At 46.8% G+C, this 18,188-nt stretch overlaps 1 protein-coding gene across 2 annotated transcripts; it reads left to right on the top strand.

The window, feature by feature from the left end:
• Window positions 1–632: 632 nt before the first annotated feature.
• On the top strand, window positions 633–17,706 carry SDR42E2 (short chain dehydrogenase/reductase family 42E, member 2). Of its 2 annotated transcripts, none has more exons than XM_081839918.1 (12): window positions 633–758; window positions 4,059–4,399; window positions 5,096–5,191; window positions 6,671–6,728; window positions 8,276–8,394; window positions 10,623–10,698; window positions 11,240–11,322; window positions 12,356–12,493; window positions 13,864–13,929; window positions 14,494–14,557; window positions 15,540–15,613; window positions 16,957–17,706. In XM_081839918.1, exons 2-12 carry the CDS (start codon window positions 4,148–4,150, stop codon window positions 17,218–17,220), a joined length of 1,290 nt encoding a protein of 429 aa, XP_081696044.1. In that variant the 5' UTR covers window positions 633–758; window positions 4,059–4,147; the 3' UTR covers window positions 17,221–17,706. The 2 variants fall into 2 exon arrangements, with proteins under 2 accessions (XP_081696044.1, XP_081696045.1); XM_081839919.1 differs by lacking the exon at window positions 633–758 and adding an exon at window positions 2,474–2,566.
• Window positions 17,707–18,188: the final 482 nt, after the last annotated feature.

Raw genomic sequence — 18,188 nt, 5'->3', positions numbered from 1 at the left:
GCAACTATGACAACTGAGCAGAATGGAAGGCAAGAGGTGTGGAGGGTGTGTGTGCCAAATTTGAAAGACCAGGTGTTTCTGAGCTACAACTCCCACCTGCTCCAACAAGCCAGGAGTGGTGGGAGTTGTAGTTCAGTAACATCTGGCGGGCCAAAGCTTCCCCACACCTGGTGTGTGTGTGTGTGTGTGTGTGTGTGTGTGTAGCAGGCACGTCCAACAGGTAGATTGTGATCTACTGGTAGATCACTGGACATCTGTGGTAGATCACCGGTAGATCACTGACTCCCCCCAAAGAAGCACAACAACTCTGTCTGCCCTATGAAAAGCTCAACATTATTGCCTTGCACCCCCAAAAAACGGGGCTTTCCTCCTCCCTAAAAAAACCTTTGACCTGAACTCCTAAAAAACGGGGCTTTCCTTCCTAATAAAAGTTCAACCCCCCCAAAACAGGGTTTTCCTTCCTAAAAAAGAGCTCAACAACTTTGACCTGAACCCCAAAAAAGTTGGTAGATGACTGCTAGTTTTTAACTCTGTGAGTAGATCGCAGTCTCTTGGGAGTTGGCCACCCCGATATATAGGATCGCACGGGGGCGTCGGATAGCGCCACCCTCACCTGGAGATAACAGAACTCTCTTGTGCGTGCGCTGCGCCTTTAATATTTACGGTTCTCCTCCCCGCTGGAAGTACAGTACCGCCAACACCAAGCCGGGCTCCTCCGCAGTGGCTTTTCTTCCTCTTAGGATGGATGAATTGAAGATGTAAGCCTGCCCGCCCGCCTAGCTGGGGGTGTCTCCTGGTCAACCGTGAGGGAGAGGAAAAGGAGCCACCTCCTGCCGTTTGGGGGGGGGGAAGAGCCAGGATTTGCCCAACACCCAGGAAATCTCTCCTGCCCAGGGTAATAATATTATTGCAGGAGATCTTCTTATGGCTACTAGGGCTTTACGCGCTAGAGCTTCCCAACTAAGTCCATACTCAGGAGGAGACCCGCTGAAGTCAATGGACGGAAGCTGGGCGTGAGGGGCCAGGGCTTTCAATGGGCCTACTCTTGAGTAGAAGCTTAGTAGGAGGCACAACCCACGGATCTCCTTTTGTCGCCCATTGCATCGCTCAGGAAGCGAGCGGTGGGGAGCAAGGAGTACCGAATCTCACCCAAAGGTGTACATCTCCAGGCCTTCTAAAACTGAGAGGTTTGGTTGAGTGAAAACGAAATAACGTTTGCAAAAGGAAATAAAACGTGTACGGAAGGACTACCCTGCTTGGGATCTCTATAATAATTGTGTGGATGGTTTATTATCCCAGCAAACCCCATTCTGTCTACCGAACACCCTGTGATTATTCATTATTTCTTACTATTCCTGCATAGAAATGAGTATAATTAGTGTCACCACTCGCTGTCATTCCCTCACTTCTAAAATTAAAATTTAATTTTGGGGCATAAATGCACAGTTTACCTGGGAGTAGATGTCATTGAACTGGGTGAGTCCTACACCTGAGTAACTGTGCTTAGCACTGCACTGTTAGAAGGTTTTTATTTTACTTTTTGAAGTGGCGTTTTGGCAAAGCTATGAGTTAGCGTACAACCAGGGTAATAAACCGATATTAAAAGTATCTCGCACATATCTGCCTGTCTAGATATGATAATATCTGGGGGTTTGTGCAAGGAAACCACAGGTATTTTCCTTTTTTGAATGAGGGGAAATCCTGTGGACCTCTTTCACTTGCTGTGGCAAAGATCTTTGCTTTTATAGCAGAATGGTGAAATGGTTTTGTCAACAACATGCTTCATCCAAACTCAGCAGGGGGGCGAGCAGCCTGGAAGGCAGAGATGATGTTTTTCCTTCAAGTAAATAATTGGTTTATTACAGGGATGCAGCGAAAGTTAGCAGTCCAGGTGGCTCTCCCGCAACAATATCTTCAGAGATTTTAAATAGGATATAGCTCAGCTGGTGGACCATGAGATGAGGGTCGTGGATTTTAGCCCCACGTTGGGCAGAAGATTCCTGTGTTGCAGGGGGGTGAATGCCGAAAAGAAACATGCAGCAAAGTTTGAAAAAAGTGTGCTTGTAATGCAATAATAAATGCAGATGGAAGGCTGTGCCCTTTGTATCTGAAGTATTCAGATTTATCCAAAAATCACAGCCAAACTTCAAAGATGAATTCCCCAAATACTGGAACCCAAACAATCCCTGTGTGCCAATGAGCAGCTTTGCGTTTTTATTGTTTGCACTCCAAGCCAAGGCCTGGTTACTCCAAAGTAAGTCCCACAGAATTTCAGTGGAATTTACTTCCATGTAAGCACACCTGGCCATTGCTGTATTATCCCCACAAGAGGCGTGAGGTAGAATTCTATTTAACTGCACCAACTGTCTCCTTTTAAACTGAAACATTCTGAAGCGACGTGATGCAAAAGCAGTTCTCTGTTGCAGCAGCCTATGGGGAGAAGAGACTTATTGGCATATGTAATACGATTGGCTACCTTTTACACCAGATTCTTCATTGGAAGATGCTCGTGACCACTTTGGTCTATGGTCCCAGGAGTATAAGAAGCGGTTGTTATTACCTTGGGGTGACGAAGAGAGATTTATTTATTTATGACAAAATTTACATATCGCTTGATTGTAAGAAAACCTCTGTGTGGTTTTCAAAAAAAACCAGCCACGTTGGGGGTTAGTAATGACTACCGTTCACCAACCCACCCTCTTCCCATTAAGTAAAACGAAAGCAAAATACAGCCCCACATCTGATATATTTTGTTTATTTCATACAATGATTTCCACCCAAGACCTCAAGGGGTATATATGCTTACTTCCTTTTTATCCTTGCAACAACCCTGCGAGGTTGGAGAGGCTGAGAGATCATTTTTGCTCCTTCACTCCCTTACCAGGGTGGCAATGGGTGGCGTGACTGAGAAGCCGCTACATAACGAATGAACTAGGCTATGGGTTCCTTCTATGCCCTTTCAAGCATCCTTTTTAGTGCTCATTCATGATTATTTGGGTTCCTAATGCTTTTGGGATGGTCACATATGACCCCACCCACACAGCGATAACATACTAGCATTGCGGAAGTGTCACAGAGCGAACGTAAACAGAATAATTCCACCACCAGTGCTTCATTTTACTTTGTGAAGAATATGTTGCAGAAAACACCAAAAATTTAATGCTTGATTTTATCTAGATCTTGCCAGATTGAACGCAATCTAAAAAAAAGACCTGTGCCATGTAGGAACTCATTCCAAACACCTAACTGGACGGCACAGCGTTTACACAATTAGCAATTGAGATAGTGACTTTTTGAAGTAAATTGCAGGCAAGGGAGCCCTGATCTGCATTGGGACCCTGCTGCTGGGCGGGGGGGGGGGGGGTAGGGGCGCAGAAGGGCTTTAAACCCTTGCTTCTTGCAAATGTTCAAACCTTTAAACCTTTGTCTCTGGTTGGAAAGCAGAGCAGTATGGCCACCCCAAACTTTTTGCAAGTGTGGATTGTATAAAAAACAGAAGTGTTTATGACCCCCCCCCCCGTTAATAGCACTGTGAACACAAATGATCATGAATGTGTGATAAAAAGGCATGGGGCAAGGCCATAGATACTGAGGCAAAACAACTACATATATGGACCTTATTCATGAACTGACTAGAGAATGAACTGATCCACTGGGTCTTCTGCCTTTTTCGTTGAACTTTATGAGACTTCTGTTGAAATCTACAATTTGATGCAATGAATAGTATACCTTATTTATTCAAAAGTACAGCCGGTTACGTCTTGTGTGTTTATTGATTATTGCATAGGTACAGAGGAGATATATATATATATATATATATATATATATATATATATATGTAGTTCCTTAAATAAGAACCAGACTGAGAAACATGGAAATCTTAGAATCAAAGAATTGTAGAGCTGCAAGGGACCACGAGGATCATCTAGTCCAGTCCCCTGCAGTGCAGGAATCTTAAACCCATGGTGCTTTGATTAAGAATCTTATGCTCTGCCAATGGCGCTGTTATTCCTGTAGCAACAGCAGCAACAAAATTGGTCTTTGTGCTCTTTCAACAGGTTATGAGAAGGAGATACTGTTGCTCCCACCTTGGTGGAGTTTTGTAATACCAGATCCGGTGGATCCCTGACCACCCCCTTAGTGCGCAATGGAGAAATCTCAGCAGAAAGACCAAAAAAACCCCAAATCCTCTAAACAAGATGCCCAGCCTGCTGAACAGAAACTTGACCCCGGTAACCGAGGGCTGAAGAAAGTGAGCAACAAGACAGTGATAACAGGAGGTGCTGGCTATTTTGGCTTTACCCTTGGCCGTGCCCTTGCCAAATCAGGAACCAGTGTGATTCTCTATGACATTAACCAACCCCTCTGGGAAATTCCAAAAGGAGTAGTACTCGTACAGGTATTTATCATTTATTATTATGATCGTAACACCCCACTTTTCTTTTCCATAAGCAACACATCGTGTAGAGAGAGATTATTATCTGCTGTCAGGTGTAAGGCAAGTAAAGTGTGGTTGTGGGGGAAAGGGTTTGCAAGCACCAGTGATCAGTGGCACCCCGATGCAATGGGGGTGGGTGGGGTAGGTGACTATGATCTCTGCAAGATCGGGGGGGGGGGTCCAATCCTGCCTGTTTTGAACTTTCCAAGGACCAGGAAAACCCTCATTTAAAGGGGGAAAGTTCCAGGACAACACCATGGGATGGGAGGGACAACCTGTGGCTATCCCTATATTAATGAGACAGGCAAGTGCAAATCCAGAGTTCTCCAGTATGGACAAACACTCTCTCTTTCTGCACAGATACCCATTGGATTTGCTTTGCAGTTCTTCCATCAGAGGGATGGATGGTGTATGAGGCCTCCTCCAACTCTTATGATGGCATGATTTGCACAGTATGTCTCCTGACCCTTTGCAATGACAGAGAAGATCTGCATGATCAAAGAACTGGGTCCTTGCCCTCTCTTCCCTGTTGCTGGTGGTCTTAGAGTGTGTATCTTGGCTTCTCGGCATCCTTTGTTGTCTGTTGCCTGGGGGAAAAACATTGCTGACCCCCGCCCCCCAGCCACCACTCAGGAGTATGTGATCTCTGTGTTCTAGGCAGATGTGAGGCACTATGACCAGCTTTATGCAGCCTGCGAAGGGGCAGACTGTGTCATTCACGCAGCCGCGTACGGAATGACAGGATTGGAACAAGTGAGTTGGCTTCTCTTCGTCTTGAGTTTCTGCAAGGAATCAACCCCTTTCATGTGGCCTTTCCAGATTGTGTTGAACAGATTTTCAGAAAATTTCCCGCTGCCCTGAATCAAACGGAGATCTGTTGATAGCTTTTTCCAGGGCCTGCCCCTTTCAGAAAGGAAAATAAAATACACTAGACTCTCAGACAAAGAAGCCCTGAGTGGATACAGACAGTCTGGTATAGCTCAGTCCGTAGAGCATCTCAGGGTCGTGGGTCCAATCCCCACATTTGGCAAAAGAATCCTGCACTGCAGGGGGTTGGACTAGATGATCCTCTGTCAAGGAGCTGTCAGGCAAGCACAGGTCATCCACAAGTCAGGAGAGAACTTGAGACACACAATGCAATAAGCTTTTAATTCACAGAAAGGAAGCACCACAGCAGCGTCCCTCTGGCTTGTCTCACCTAGCTCCTTCCCCTCTCACTCCAGATCCCTCCCAAGCAGATGTAAAATGCGGCACGGGGGCGGGCTCCTCCTCTGGGCCTGTCTGGCCCATTGCTGAGCAGCGTGTAGGACTCTCCTCAAGTGGGTAGTCTGGGGAGGAGAGCCAGTTTCTTGGCAGCAGAGGCAGCCTCGGACTCTTCTCTCTCTGAGTCTGCACTCGTGCTGAGACTCTCAGCACCTAGCGCTGTCTTGGAAGACCTTCCTTCTCCTGACACACACACACACACCCGATCACTCAGCCCTCCTGCATCTAGCATCTCCCAGCTTGACACTCCTGCACACTGGCCCCCTGTGTCCCACCACCACTGCCCTGGGTCTAAGTTGTCATCTTCTGTGTCCTCCCTGGAGGGGTCTCTTGCATAGGCGGCGCCCAACACTCTTCCTCATCCGGCCAGACCCTGACACCCTCATGGTCCCTTCCAATTCTATGATGCTTTGAAAAAAGATGCCTGAGTGATGCTGAATTAGATCACAGACATTCTCTTAAGCAAAGGCAACAGTAAGAATATGTATATTTTTTAAGAAGAGAAATGTTTTATTTTCAGTAAACAATGTACTGAGAGGGGTGCATAAGTAAATTATCATTTGTTATTCCACATCTACTTTTGGCCCCATGTGACCTCTGGAGGACTATAAAAGGTTCCCTGTGCTGGATTTCACCCAAGACTAACTAGTGGTTCTCCAGGGTCTTGGGCAAAGACACTTTCCCATCACTTGTGGTCTGAACCTTCTAACTGAAGATGCAAGAGAACGTACCTGGGACCTTCGGCAGGTACACAGCCTCTGAGCAATAGCCCTTCTTGACTGCTTTTTTCAGATGATTTTTTTATTATTATTATTTTTTTGGCGAAATTCAACTTTTACAAGCTGGCCTTCTTGACGCCTAGGGAGCAAGCCAGGCCAATTCTCCAGAGACCAAAACAAGCTAAAGCAATTCATTTTGCTTTGATTGCAGCAGCTGGAGCAACATTAAACCTCTTCCTGCTTTTCCTAGATGCACAAGAGACATATTCGGTCTGTCAATGTCGGAGGAACCAGTGTTGTCATTGAAGGTGCGTACAGCATCAGTGCTTTGTTTTGGATGAGCCAAGGCTGAGGATCGTCAATGGTCGGCTTGTTTACATACCACATCTCCCACAAATAAATCTGTGCTCAAAAGCAGTTCGCACAAAAGCCAGTCTAAATACGATAAAGAATAATAATGGTCATTTATTATTTATATGCTGTCCACCTGACTGGGTCACCCCAGCCACTCTGGGAAGCTTCCAACACATTAAAACACAGTAAGACATAAGACATTCAAAACTTCCCTATACAGGGCTGCCTTCAGATGTCTTCTAAAAGTCACAGGGTTGTTTATTTCCTTAACGTCTTGTGGGAGAGCGTTCCACAGGACAGGCGCCACTACCCAGAAGGCCCTCTGCCTGGTTCCCTGTAACCTCACTTCTCACTATGAGGGAACTGCCAGAAGGCCCTCGGAGCTGGACCTCAGTGTCCGGGTTGAACGATGGTGGTGGAGACACACCTTCAGGTATACAGAGCCAAAGCAGTCTAAGGTTTTAAAGGTCAGCACTGACACTTTGAATTATGCTCAGAAAAGTACTGGGAACTAATGTAGATCCTTCAGGACTGGCAGCTGCATTTTGTCTTAGTTATGGTTTCTGGGTCACCTTCAAAGGTAGCCCCACGTAGAGCGCATTGCAGTAGTCCAAGTGGGAGCTAACTAGAGCATGTACTACTGTGGCAAGACAGTGTGTAGGCAGGTATGGTCTCAGCCTGGGTACCAGATGGAGCTGATAGACAGCTGCCCTGGACAAAGAACACAATAAGACAACATCACTGCAACATAATGCAAGAAAACCCAAGAATCAACAATTAAGAATTAATTTAGCAAGGATAAACATTTAAGAAGTAAGTATACAGCTTACTAATAGTTCAGGCTAAAGTATTCATTAAGCAATTCCCTTCTGCAGGCTCCTAGGGCTGGAGGGTGGAGCGAAACCAATCACCCCCTGATAGCAACCCCAGAGTCTCCCCACCACCACGGTTCTTTCTCTAGAAAGAGCTCCCTTTTGAAGTCTCCTAGGGACGCAGGTGGCGCTGTGGGTTAAACCACAGAGCCTAGGACCTGCCGATCAGAAGGTCGGTGGTTCGAATCCCCACAATGGGGTGAGCTCCCGTTACTCGGTCTCTGCTCCTGCCAACCTAGCAGTTCGAAAGCAAGTCAAAGTGCAAGTAGATAAATAGGTACCGCTCTGGCGGGGAGGTAAACGGCGTTTCCGTGTGCTGCTCTGGTTCGCCAGAAGCGGCTTAGTCATGCTGGCCACATGACCCAGAAGCTGTACGCCGGTTCCCTCAGCCAATAAAACGAGATGAGCACCGCAACCCCAGAGTCAGCCATGACTGGACCTAATGGTCAGGGGTACCTTTACCTTTACCTAGGGCTGGAGGATGCTGTAATGTGAGCCGGGGCAGAATCTTTTGTTGGCTGCTGTTGCTCGCAGCCATCCTGAGATACCAGACCTTTCCCTCAGGAAAGCAGATTTCCATTTGTCTCCTTCCCTCAACAAAGTGCTTTGTGTTTCCTATGTCTCTGCAGTCTGCAAGCGACGAAGCGTCCCCAGGCTGGTCTACACAAGCAGCATCAACGTGGTGTTTGGCGGGCAAACCCTTATTGATGCCGATGAGCAGAGTGTGCCTTATTTTCCTTTAGCACAGGTATTGGGGCTGCTCCCCTTTTTTAGCATTTGGCTGCAACTGAGGGGTGTGGGTTGCAAGAGAGAGGAGGGCTGAGTTTTTTTAAATGACCTCCCCACAACACAAGGGAAATTACGTGTTGTTTTTTCCCAGCCTGTTGCTCTGGATCCAAAGTGTAGGGGTGGATCCAAAGAACTGGTGGAGGCTGGTCTATTAGCCCTCGGTCTGCCCCCATCCCCCACCCCCACCTCCCTGCATTCTTGCTTAGAAGCTCATAGATAAACTATGGTACTTTAGGGACAGTGATGGCCACTAATTTGGGTGGTTTTAAAAGAGGATTAGACTGTGATTGCCTGGGACTCAGGCTCGGATTCAGAACCAGAGGAGACTCAGTCTGCACCGGATCCTTTGCCTCAGGCGTCATCTGAACCAAGTCTGGGGCCTGATCCTGAAGAGCCCCAGTCTGCACAGGTTCCCCTGCAACAAGCACCAGCTGGTTCAAGTCAGGGGCCTGAGCCTGCCCTGGCTCTAGATGCGGGGATGACCTCGTTGCCTCCAGCTGGGCCATCACTTACAGCTGCTCCACTACTGGTTGGGTCAGGGGAGGCTGAGGCAGCCTCTGGCTCTAGTAACCCACCGACGTCTCCTGAGCTGCAGAGACTGAGGTCTGAGAGAAAGAGAGACCTGAGTACTCGCAGGAGGAGTGCTCGCCTTCGGGCGAAACAGGGAGGTGAGTCACCAGGGGACCATGACCAGCCGCTACCCCAACAGAGATAAAAGGCTGTCGGACCCTGCCCCAGGTTGCGGGAGCAATATTGCTGTATGCTAGATCCTGCCTGAGATCCTGTACCTGTCCTTGCCTGGTATCCTGCCTCGTGCCCTGCCTTGGCCCTGTCGGACTGTCTCCCAGCGGAACCTTCGGATTCTGGACCGGACCTGGACCAGGTTTCATGGGTTACCCCCGGGCCCAGCACATAGACAAATTCCCAGAGTACCAGGCTATCAAGGACTACTAGCCATAACAGCTCTGCTCTGCCTCCACGGTCAGAGGCAGCAGTGCTTCTGAATACCATTTGCTGGAAACCAGAGGAGGGGAGAGGGCTCTTGTTCTTGGGTCCTGCTTGTAGGTTTCCCACAAGGATCTGGTTGGCCAGCGTGAGAACAGGATGCTGGACTAGATGGGCCCTTGGCCTGATCCAGAAGGTCTTAGAACCAGTCGTGGTGTGCCCCTGCCTGTCTGTCGTTGGGTTTGGCTACTGCTAGTCTCCTTGCCTTCTGTCCTACCAGTCCTAGTGGGCACTTGCCTCTTTTTCCAGTGGTGTATGATGGGTTGCCAGTGCCCAGGGACACATGGAGGGGTTGGTTGGATGGGAGGGAAATGGATGCTTGTGCACCCAGCTGCTTAAAAGCGTCCGCAATCACCCAAGAGATTGCAGCCACAGGGATAAGGAAAAAGAGCTCTTCCATTGTCTGGAGAGGTTGCTTCCCAGTTTGCATGGAGAAGCCGTTTTCAACGGAGCCCAGTGATAGGAGCGTGCGGCTGGACTGAGGCAGCGCTGGGTGTTGAAAGTGTCCAGGGAAGCAATTTTGCACCCAGGGCAACCACCCCTGTGCTACAACACTGCCACCAGCTCTTGCTCCTGCTATTTCATCTCTAGACTTAGGTTACCACTAGAGACCCTTGGGCACGCTGGGATTAAGAACAGCCCTATTTTTCTCTCCGTATGATCCCTGTAGGGTTGCACCCCATGCTTTGGGGAAACTGAATTGCATCTTCTCAGAGGTCTGTTAGGAGTAAGACACATGGAATTATTTTCACACGACATCACTTTCCCTACTGGTGTCCCATACTCCTGTAGGGCAGACTGACCTCCTCCCCACATTATTTTCACTCTTTTAAAAAAATAAATGTTATTACAGTCTTGGTTAAATCCTAAGGGAGAAAGTGTTCCCCAGATTCAGGCAGAAATAAACCCCTTCCATCCATCTTCTAAGTTGGCACATAGAGGTGTTCTATGTGGTCCTACAATTGTGGAAGACCCTCTGCTGGGGATTTACCCATGACCCCGTGGTAAGACTTGGAGCTGTGATTAAAATCGCATTATATGGGCTGTTCTTTGGCACCAGGGATGTAGATGGTGACTGACTGAGTGGGAGAAAAACATATTACCTGTTCAAGCAGATCTGTTGGCTTACGTGCTTTGGTATTTGCTAAATAATCCAAACTAATTAATTTGATTTCTTTTTAGCAAATGAACGAGTATTCCAGAACCAAATCAATTGCAGAACAGATGGTTCTAGGAGCAGACGGAGTGTCTTTACCAGGTACTTTTCTGTGATCTTAGCTTGTGGCAACCTTGGGGGGGGGGAATGATTTTATTGTATCTTTCGTGACCCCCAGAGTTGAGCAGCTATTAAGGTTCAGACTCAAGAGGCTCCACCTATGAAGTTATTCCAGGTTCACAGCTCTGGCCCTGCTCTTGGAGACTGAGAGACCGCAGAGCCTGGGGTTGGCAGGCAGGAGTCCGCAGAGGACACTCCCATACCACCAGGGCCTGTAGGCTCAGAGCCAGGACCTCCGTGGACACCTGCCCTTGAACCTGAAGAAGCCAGTCCCTCCCATTGCACCTCACTGGTCCAGCAGCACAGGGAGATATGCTCACCTTCAGGATAGAAGGTTGCCCCTTTAAGACTCCAAAGCTATCCATCAGAGGAGCCTAGAAGCAGGTAGGAGGAGGAGGAGTCGGGAGATGCTGAAACCTGTGGCCTCTCTTGTCCCATGTGGTCCAGCATCAGCCCTAAACATGGCGGTTTCTTCAATTGACGTGTTCAGAATCAGCCAACAGCTTCTTGTCCTGTTTCCTAGGAGGTGGCAAGCTGCACACCTGTGCTCTTCGACCTCCCGGCATCTATGGGCCGGAAGAGCAAAGGCATTTTCCCCGGATAGCCGTACGTATTGTGACTTGCTCAGAACACTCTTCTGTGAATGTGGGGGGAAACACTACCATATGAACCTATCCGGACCCTGAGGTCATCTTCTGAGGCCCTCCTTTGTGTGCCTCCTCCTCGAGAGGTCCGGAAGGTGGCAACACGGGAAAGGGCCTTCTCTGCAGTGGCTCCCTGTCTGTGGAATGCTCCCCCCAGGGAAGTTCACTTGGCGCCTTCATTGTACACCTTTAGGCACCAGGCAAAAACGTTCCTTTTTAACCAGGCCTTTGGTTGATCGGATTTACATCCTATGCCCTTTTAAAATGTGGGGGGGTTGGGGGGAGGGGCTATTGGGTTGTTGTTTTTATTTTTATTAGGTATTTTGTGGCTTTATATATTGATTTTATTCTGTGAACCGCCCTGAGGCCCCCGGGTATAGGGTGGTATATAAATTCAATAAATAATAATAATAATAATACCACCATGGGATGAGACCAGTTACAGTTAGGTACCAGAGAAAACAAGCCACGCAAGGAAAGGTTGAAACAGTTGGATATGTTTGGCCTGGAGGTGAGAAGACAGAGGGTGGGCTGGGGGCAATGATAGCCCTCCTCGAACACAAGAAGGGTTGGCAGATTGAGAAAAGCAAAGACATGCCCTGGGTTTACTCTGCTTGGAATACAGTGGTACCTCGGGTTACATATGCTTCAGGTTACATACGCTTCAGGTTACAGACTCCGCTAGCCCAGAAATAGTGCTTCGGGTTAAGAACTTTGCTTCAGGATGAGAACAGAATTTGTGCTCCGGCAGCGCGGCGGCAGCAGGAGGCCCCATTAGCTAAAGTGGTGCTTCAGGTTGAGAACAGTTTCAAGTTAAGTATGGACCTCCGGAACGAATTAAGTACTTAACCTGAGGTACCACTGTACCTGAATAGGGCTTGCTTTAAAAGTCTCCTGTTCTTCAGCTCAGGAGAGCCAGTGACAATTCTGCATCACATCTCATTTGTCCCTCGTTGTAACTGGCAACGTTATGCTTCAATCATACCTTCCAACAGTTGAATATTCAAAGAGGGATGTTTGTCTTCACATTTGGGGGACCAGAGACCCGGATGAACTGGGTTCATGTCAAGAATCTCGTGCAAGCTCACATCCTCGCCATGGACGCTCTCACTCCTGAGAAGAACTACATAGCTGTGAGTATATCGTTACACATGCTCCAGTTTTTCAGGTGCCGAACATTCTGGGGATGTGCAGAGCATTTCCTTGGCGTGAGGCACCTGGAGGGCTATGGCATTTTCAGGATAATTGATTTACTAAGCAGCTTTTCGGCAGAAGTTGCTAAGTAACGCTAAGAAACCCACAAAAACACCAGTGGTTTTGAAATCAGTGGTTAACATCAGTGCAGCGTCAAAAGGTTCAAGTCCACCATGTTGATTCAAAATGACTTCCAGGTGTATCCAGACATAGATGATGATGATGATTTATTTATACCCCGCCCATCTGGCTGGGTTTCCCCAGTCACTCTGGGCGGCTTCCAACAAAATATTAAAATACAATAGTCCGTCAAACATTAAAAGCTTCTCTAGATGAAAACCTGTTCCCTGCTCTCATGCAAAATTTGGCTATAGTAAATTGGGAGGTGTCCAACTCCCTAGAAAACAAATGTTCCAATATATATATACAGTGGTACCTCGGGTTACATACGCTTCAGGTTACAGACTCCGCTAACCCAGAAATAGTACCTCTGGTTAAGAACTTTGCTTCAGGATGAGAACAGAAATCGTGCTCCAGCGGCGCGGCAGCAGCGGGAGGCCCCATTAGCTAAAGTGGTCTTCAGGTTAAGAACAGTTTCAGGTTAAGAATAGATCTCCAAAACGAATTAAGTACTTAACCTGAGGTACCACTGTATTACGTTTACTATATGGCTTACTGCTATAACTAATTTCCCCCATGAATTTTCCCTGACCCTGAGGTCATAATCTGAGATTCTTCTCTGTAGCCCACCTCCAAGGAAGGTCTGAAGTGTGGGGATAAGAGAGCAGGACCTTTCTATAGCATCCCGCCATTGATGGAATGCTTTCCCAAGGGAGGCCCACCTGGATCCACCCTTGTCCTCATTTTGGCGCCAGGCAAAGCACAGGCGTTTGGATAGCACCAGTGACATGACGTTGCACTGTGAAATCAGTTTTTGATATGTTTCGCCTGTGTTTATTGTTGTATTTATACTTTGGCTATATATCAAACCATCAGGGTTTTTGTTATTGTTTTGTTTTGGTGGGCAATAAATTTAATGCACCTAAACCTCTGGAGCTTCCAGGAAATCATACAGTTCTCAGTTGAGCACAAAAGGTGTCCAGGTAGGTTATTTTCCTTCCTAAGGCTGCAGGCAAACCGTACATGTAAAGTTTGTGGTTTCCCCCCAGCAAACATGGGTGAATGAATGAAGTGGGACTCCATCAACATCTGGGTGGCTACGTTGCCAATGTGTGTATGTCCAACAATGTCTGTATGGCCACAAGTTCCCCCTGTCTATTCTGATCTCTTTCCCCTGTGTTCTTTGTAGACTGGCCAGGCATATTTCATCAACGATGGCGAGAAGGTCAACCTTATTGAGTGGTTAACCCCACTGGTGAGTGCAAGAGCTGTTTGTTATAGACACAATTGTACTCTAAAACCTCTTAAGCCTATTGGCTGTGGTGGTTGTGATGGATGGGAGTTCAAGTCCAGTATCATCTGTTGGGCTTCAGTTTCTCCGTTTCTTTTTTAATGTGCCTTGAGTCTCATATGGCCTGATATGATACAATAATTAATAAAGGCAGCTGTATAGTGTTGGGGGGGTGGGAATCAGGTGAATATGGGGGGGGCTTACAAGTCATAGATGACTATGTATAATGCAAACCTTTGCTGAGTATTTTACCAGTGAAAATTTCTAGACACAGAAGTTTTTTGTAAGAAATTCAGTAACAGGAGTTTTAATTTGTTTTGGTCTTAATTTTGGACTTGATTTTAACCTTCTCTGTATTTTAAATTATGGTTGTAATATGTGAGTGTTTTATTGTTTTATCTTTCTCGTAAACCACTTTGAGGTTTTCCTACAATCAAACGGTGCAGAAATGTTAAGGAATGGACAGATTGATAAATGAACAGATGTATTCAAAGCTGTCTGGTTTCAGTATTTCAATGTTTCTTTCAGTTTAAAGGATTGGGTTGCAGCAAGCCATGGATACGTGTTCCTATTCTTTTTGCTTATTTTTCAGGTAAAATATTTCCAGTTGTTTGGGGTTTGTTTGTTTTTACAGTAGTTCAGACAAAACCTTGGGTTTGCACTCAGTGTGAACCATGAATTTTATCTTGCAACAAACCATGGCTTGAAAAGCTGGCTTGTTGAACCGGCCATTGTGGTAAACCATAATGCTTAAACTGAGATGTTTGGAAGCACACGCTAAACTCTGCAGAAATCCTTCTCCCAATCACAAAAGATCTGAGTTTCTGAAGCTCGACAGTCATTGTTTAGCGTTATGTGCAGATGCGCCCATTGCACTATATCGGCGCCCATCTCAACTGAGACCTGAGGGGGCAGAGGTTAATGTTTTTCAACCCTGATGTTGTTCCATAAAAAATAGCATTCTCCGTGCACACACACCCCTGGCCACAACTGCATTGCCTTGTGGCAAGGATGGGGAAAAGTTTCTGTGGGGAAGTTCACTCCTATACAGGTGTTGAGGAGGGGAGGAATTTTGATCAGGACAACAGCAAGTGAAGAGAAGGATCAGCCTTTCACAGCATGGCCTCAGCCCAGATTGTGACTGCCCATGCTGACAACTGTCTGAAACCCAAATGTTACATTACATATTTAATTTAATGTATAATTTAACCCAAACTTTTTAGAGCTGCGGGCACAGGGAATCTTATTAAGGAGGCAAATAACAACCCCGATGCCAGAGAACAGTTTAATTGCAGCTCTTTTTAGCAATATAAACAAATAAGTTGCCAAAGTTAGACTTGAGAAATGCAGTCAGGGCTCAGCGGCAGAATGTGTTATTTGTGTGCGGAATGACCCTGGGTTCAATCCCTGGTATCTGCAGGCAGATTTTGGAAATATGTCTGTCTGAATGGAGCATTGCTGCCTGCCTGTACTGAGCTAGACAGACCCAAGCATTTGACTCACAGCTTTGTGCATGCGCTGCTATTTCAAGTGACCATTGTATTTATCAAGTGCTTTTTTTATTCTTTGTACAGCTGTGGCAATGGAACACTTCCACAACCTGTTAATGCCCATTGTTGAAATCACACCTTTGGTCACCAGAAATGAGGTAATGCATGCCCACGTTATTACGTACTGGGTTTGTTTCATAGAATCAGGAGTGTAGAGTTGGAAGAGACCATAGTGTCATCTAGTCCAGCCCCCTGCAATGCAGGAATCTTTTGCCCAATGTGTGGCTCAACCCTACAGTACTCAGATTAAGAGTCTCATGCTCTACTGACAGCCATTTGTTGTAGTAACGTATACTCTACCCTTCAAGCAAATTACCAGGGCAGATTACAAAATAGAAAAGCACAAGAAAACAAACTTAAAAACATACCAAAAGCCCTTGTAGTGCAGAGGGAGCTTTGGAATCTGGCTGGCTGGCTTTTGTCCCGCACAAAGAGCCCATTTTACAGGTGGAGAAATCTCCCAGGTGACGTCCCAACATTCTAACCATTACGCCACACTTCTTTCCCCTTCTAATTTTTCTTTCGTCTTTACTCTGTTGTTACTCTTGGCTTGCATTACATACGTCTGATGTTCTTAATGGTATTATGAATTGGCATGCTACCATATACATTTTTGTTGTTGTTTATGTTGGCAGAAATTCTAAAATAAACTATTGTGCTTTTCAAAAAGAGGGTTCAGCAGTCGTGGGTGAGAAAGCTATCACTGGCTACATATCACAATAGCTATGTCCATAGCTGTCAACTTACAGATTTGAAAATAAGGGACCAGCAGCCTCGAAAATAAGGGATCAGCAGCCAAAATAAGGGATCAACAATTACTTTTATAAAATACCTATTTTGTTGCGTGCAAATGGCTTTAGATACCTATTAGGTCCATCATATAGCATATATTCAACACAAAAAACAGCAACAATTTGTTGTTGACAAAGCAAGCTGGACATAGAAAGGGCCCCGTTACCTTCAGTAGCTTATTTAAGAGACATCGTCAATAAGGGACAGCAGCGGGACATGGCGCTGGAATAAGGGACTGTCCCGCCAAATAAGGGACGCTTGACAGCTATGGCTATGTCCTGCCTCCATTGGATGCCTCTTAATATCACCTGCTGGGAGTCGCAAGTGGGGAGAGGGCTGTTGTTCTTAGCTCCTGCTTCTGGGCTTCCCATAGATATCTGGTTGCCCACGGTGAGAACAGGATGCCAAGACTAGGTCGGCCTTTGACCTGATACAGCCAGTGCCTTCTTAGGTTCTTAGGAAAAACATCATTTTAAATGTGCGATGGAAACGATGATGGAATGAAGGGAATTGTGGTGCAGCCGGCATCTGGAGGCCACTGAATCTGGGAAGCCCACCCCATACCAGGTACCCTCCATTGTCGTTTGCTCTCATGTTGTTTCAAAACAGTTTTTAAAAGAAACCCAACTCCTTTGCTTTCACTTCGCAGGTGTACAACATTGCTTACACGAACACGTTCAAAATAGATAAAGCCCGGCAACAGCTCGGCTACGCCCCAAAAAAGTACTTGTTTGCAGACTGCGTGGATCATTTTTTGAAAACCAGGCCCCGCAAGAAGAATTATTTCATGCTGAAAAGCTTCGTGGTGATAGCCCTGTTCATCGCCCTGATCATCCTGGCAGTTTACCGTCAAGAAGTTTGGGAATTTGTTCACAAGAACTGGGGAAAGTATCGGCATCTTGTCGTGCGATAAACCAGCCATTCTCAGGCACAGAGTCGGCCGGGGGAACATTGCCCTTGGATCGCATGGTCTGTTTTTCTTAGCTCTAAAGTAGTAGGCAGGCAGGTACATTAAGAGGAATAAGAAACATACAAGGAAATCGTCCTGCGGTGGCTAATGAACAGAAAGCCAAAATGGCCACCTAAAATCATACTCAGGAGACTCGCGCAAGGGGAGAGGGTGTCGTTTTTATATCAGCGGCGTCTGCGTTCAGTTGGTTCCTCGTCTTTCGTCAAACTGGAGAAGAGAGGGGGGCTTTCAAAGGCTGCGTACAAATAATCCTCCACAGGCACATCAGGACGGCCTCTTGCCTCTCCAGGTCATGACGAGAAATGAGGCCCACGAAGGTGAGAAAGGGATCCAGGAGAGCAGTGCCAACAGCGAACCATTTTGCACGGCACTGGATGTCTCTCGCCAACTTTGCAGCACGAGCTGAAAATAAAAGCACGCCTGAAAACCTGCCTGTGTTTTTCTGAAGGCCAAAGTGGACAAAACTGGCCTGTGGAAAAGCAGGTCCACTGGTCTCGCCATGTTTACATATAATACATGGTTGGAGAAGGCGGTGGTCTGTCCTTTACATGTGAATAAGCACACTTGAGGGTAGGGGAAGGTTTCTCTGTGTTGTTTGAAAAGGAATGGGGGGGGGGACCTGTGGCCTTCGAAATGTCATTGGACTACAACTTCCATTGGCCCTGTGATGTAGTGAATTGAGCAGAAGGGAAGGCGGGGGGGGGGGCAGGCCGAATTTTGGCCTTGCCCAAGGTGAAATTTGAAAAACCAAAGACAATCCCCAGAGGTTGTCGTTCCAACACCACCTGGAAGGCATTACAGTGCCCTCTGGTGTAAAGGGGAGCGCATCGGCCTCACCCATCTATTCTTCTTTCTTTTTATGTGTTGGCTCATCCGGTTGCTCGTTTTAACGGATTAATTTATAAGCCCCG

The sequence above is a fragment of the Podarcis erhardii genome (assembly GCF_964252035.2).
Source record: "Podarcis erhardii genome assembly, chromosome: 14".
NCBI lineage: Eukaryota > Metazoa > Chordata > Lepidosauria > Squamata > Lacertidae > Podarcis > Podarcis erhardii.
Note: the sequence above shows the minus strand (reverse complement) of the source record. Positions and strands in the feature narration are given on the sequence as shown.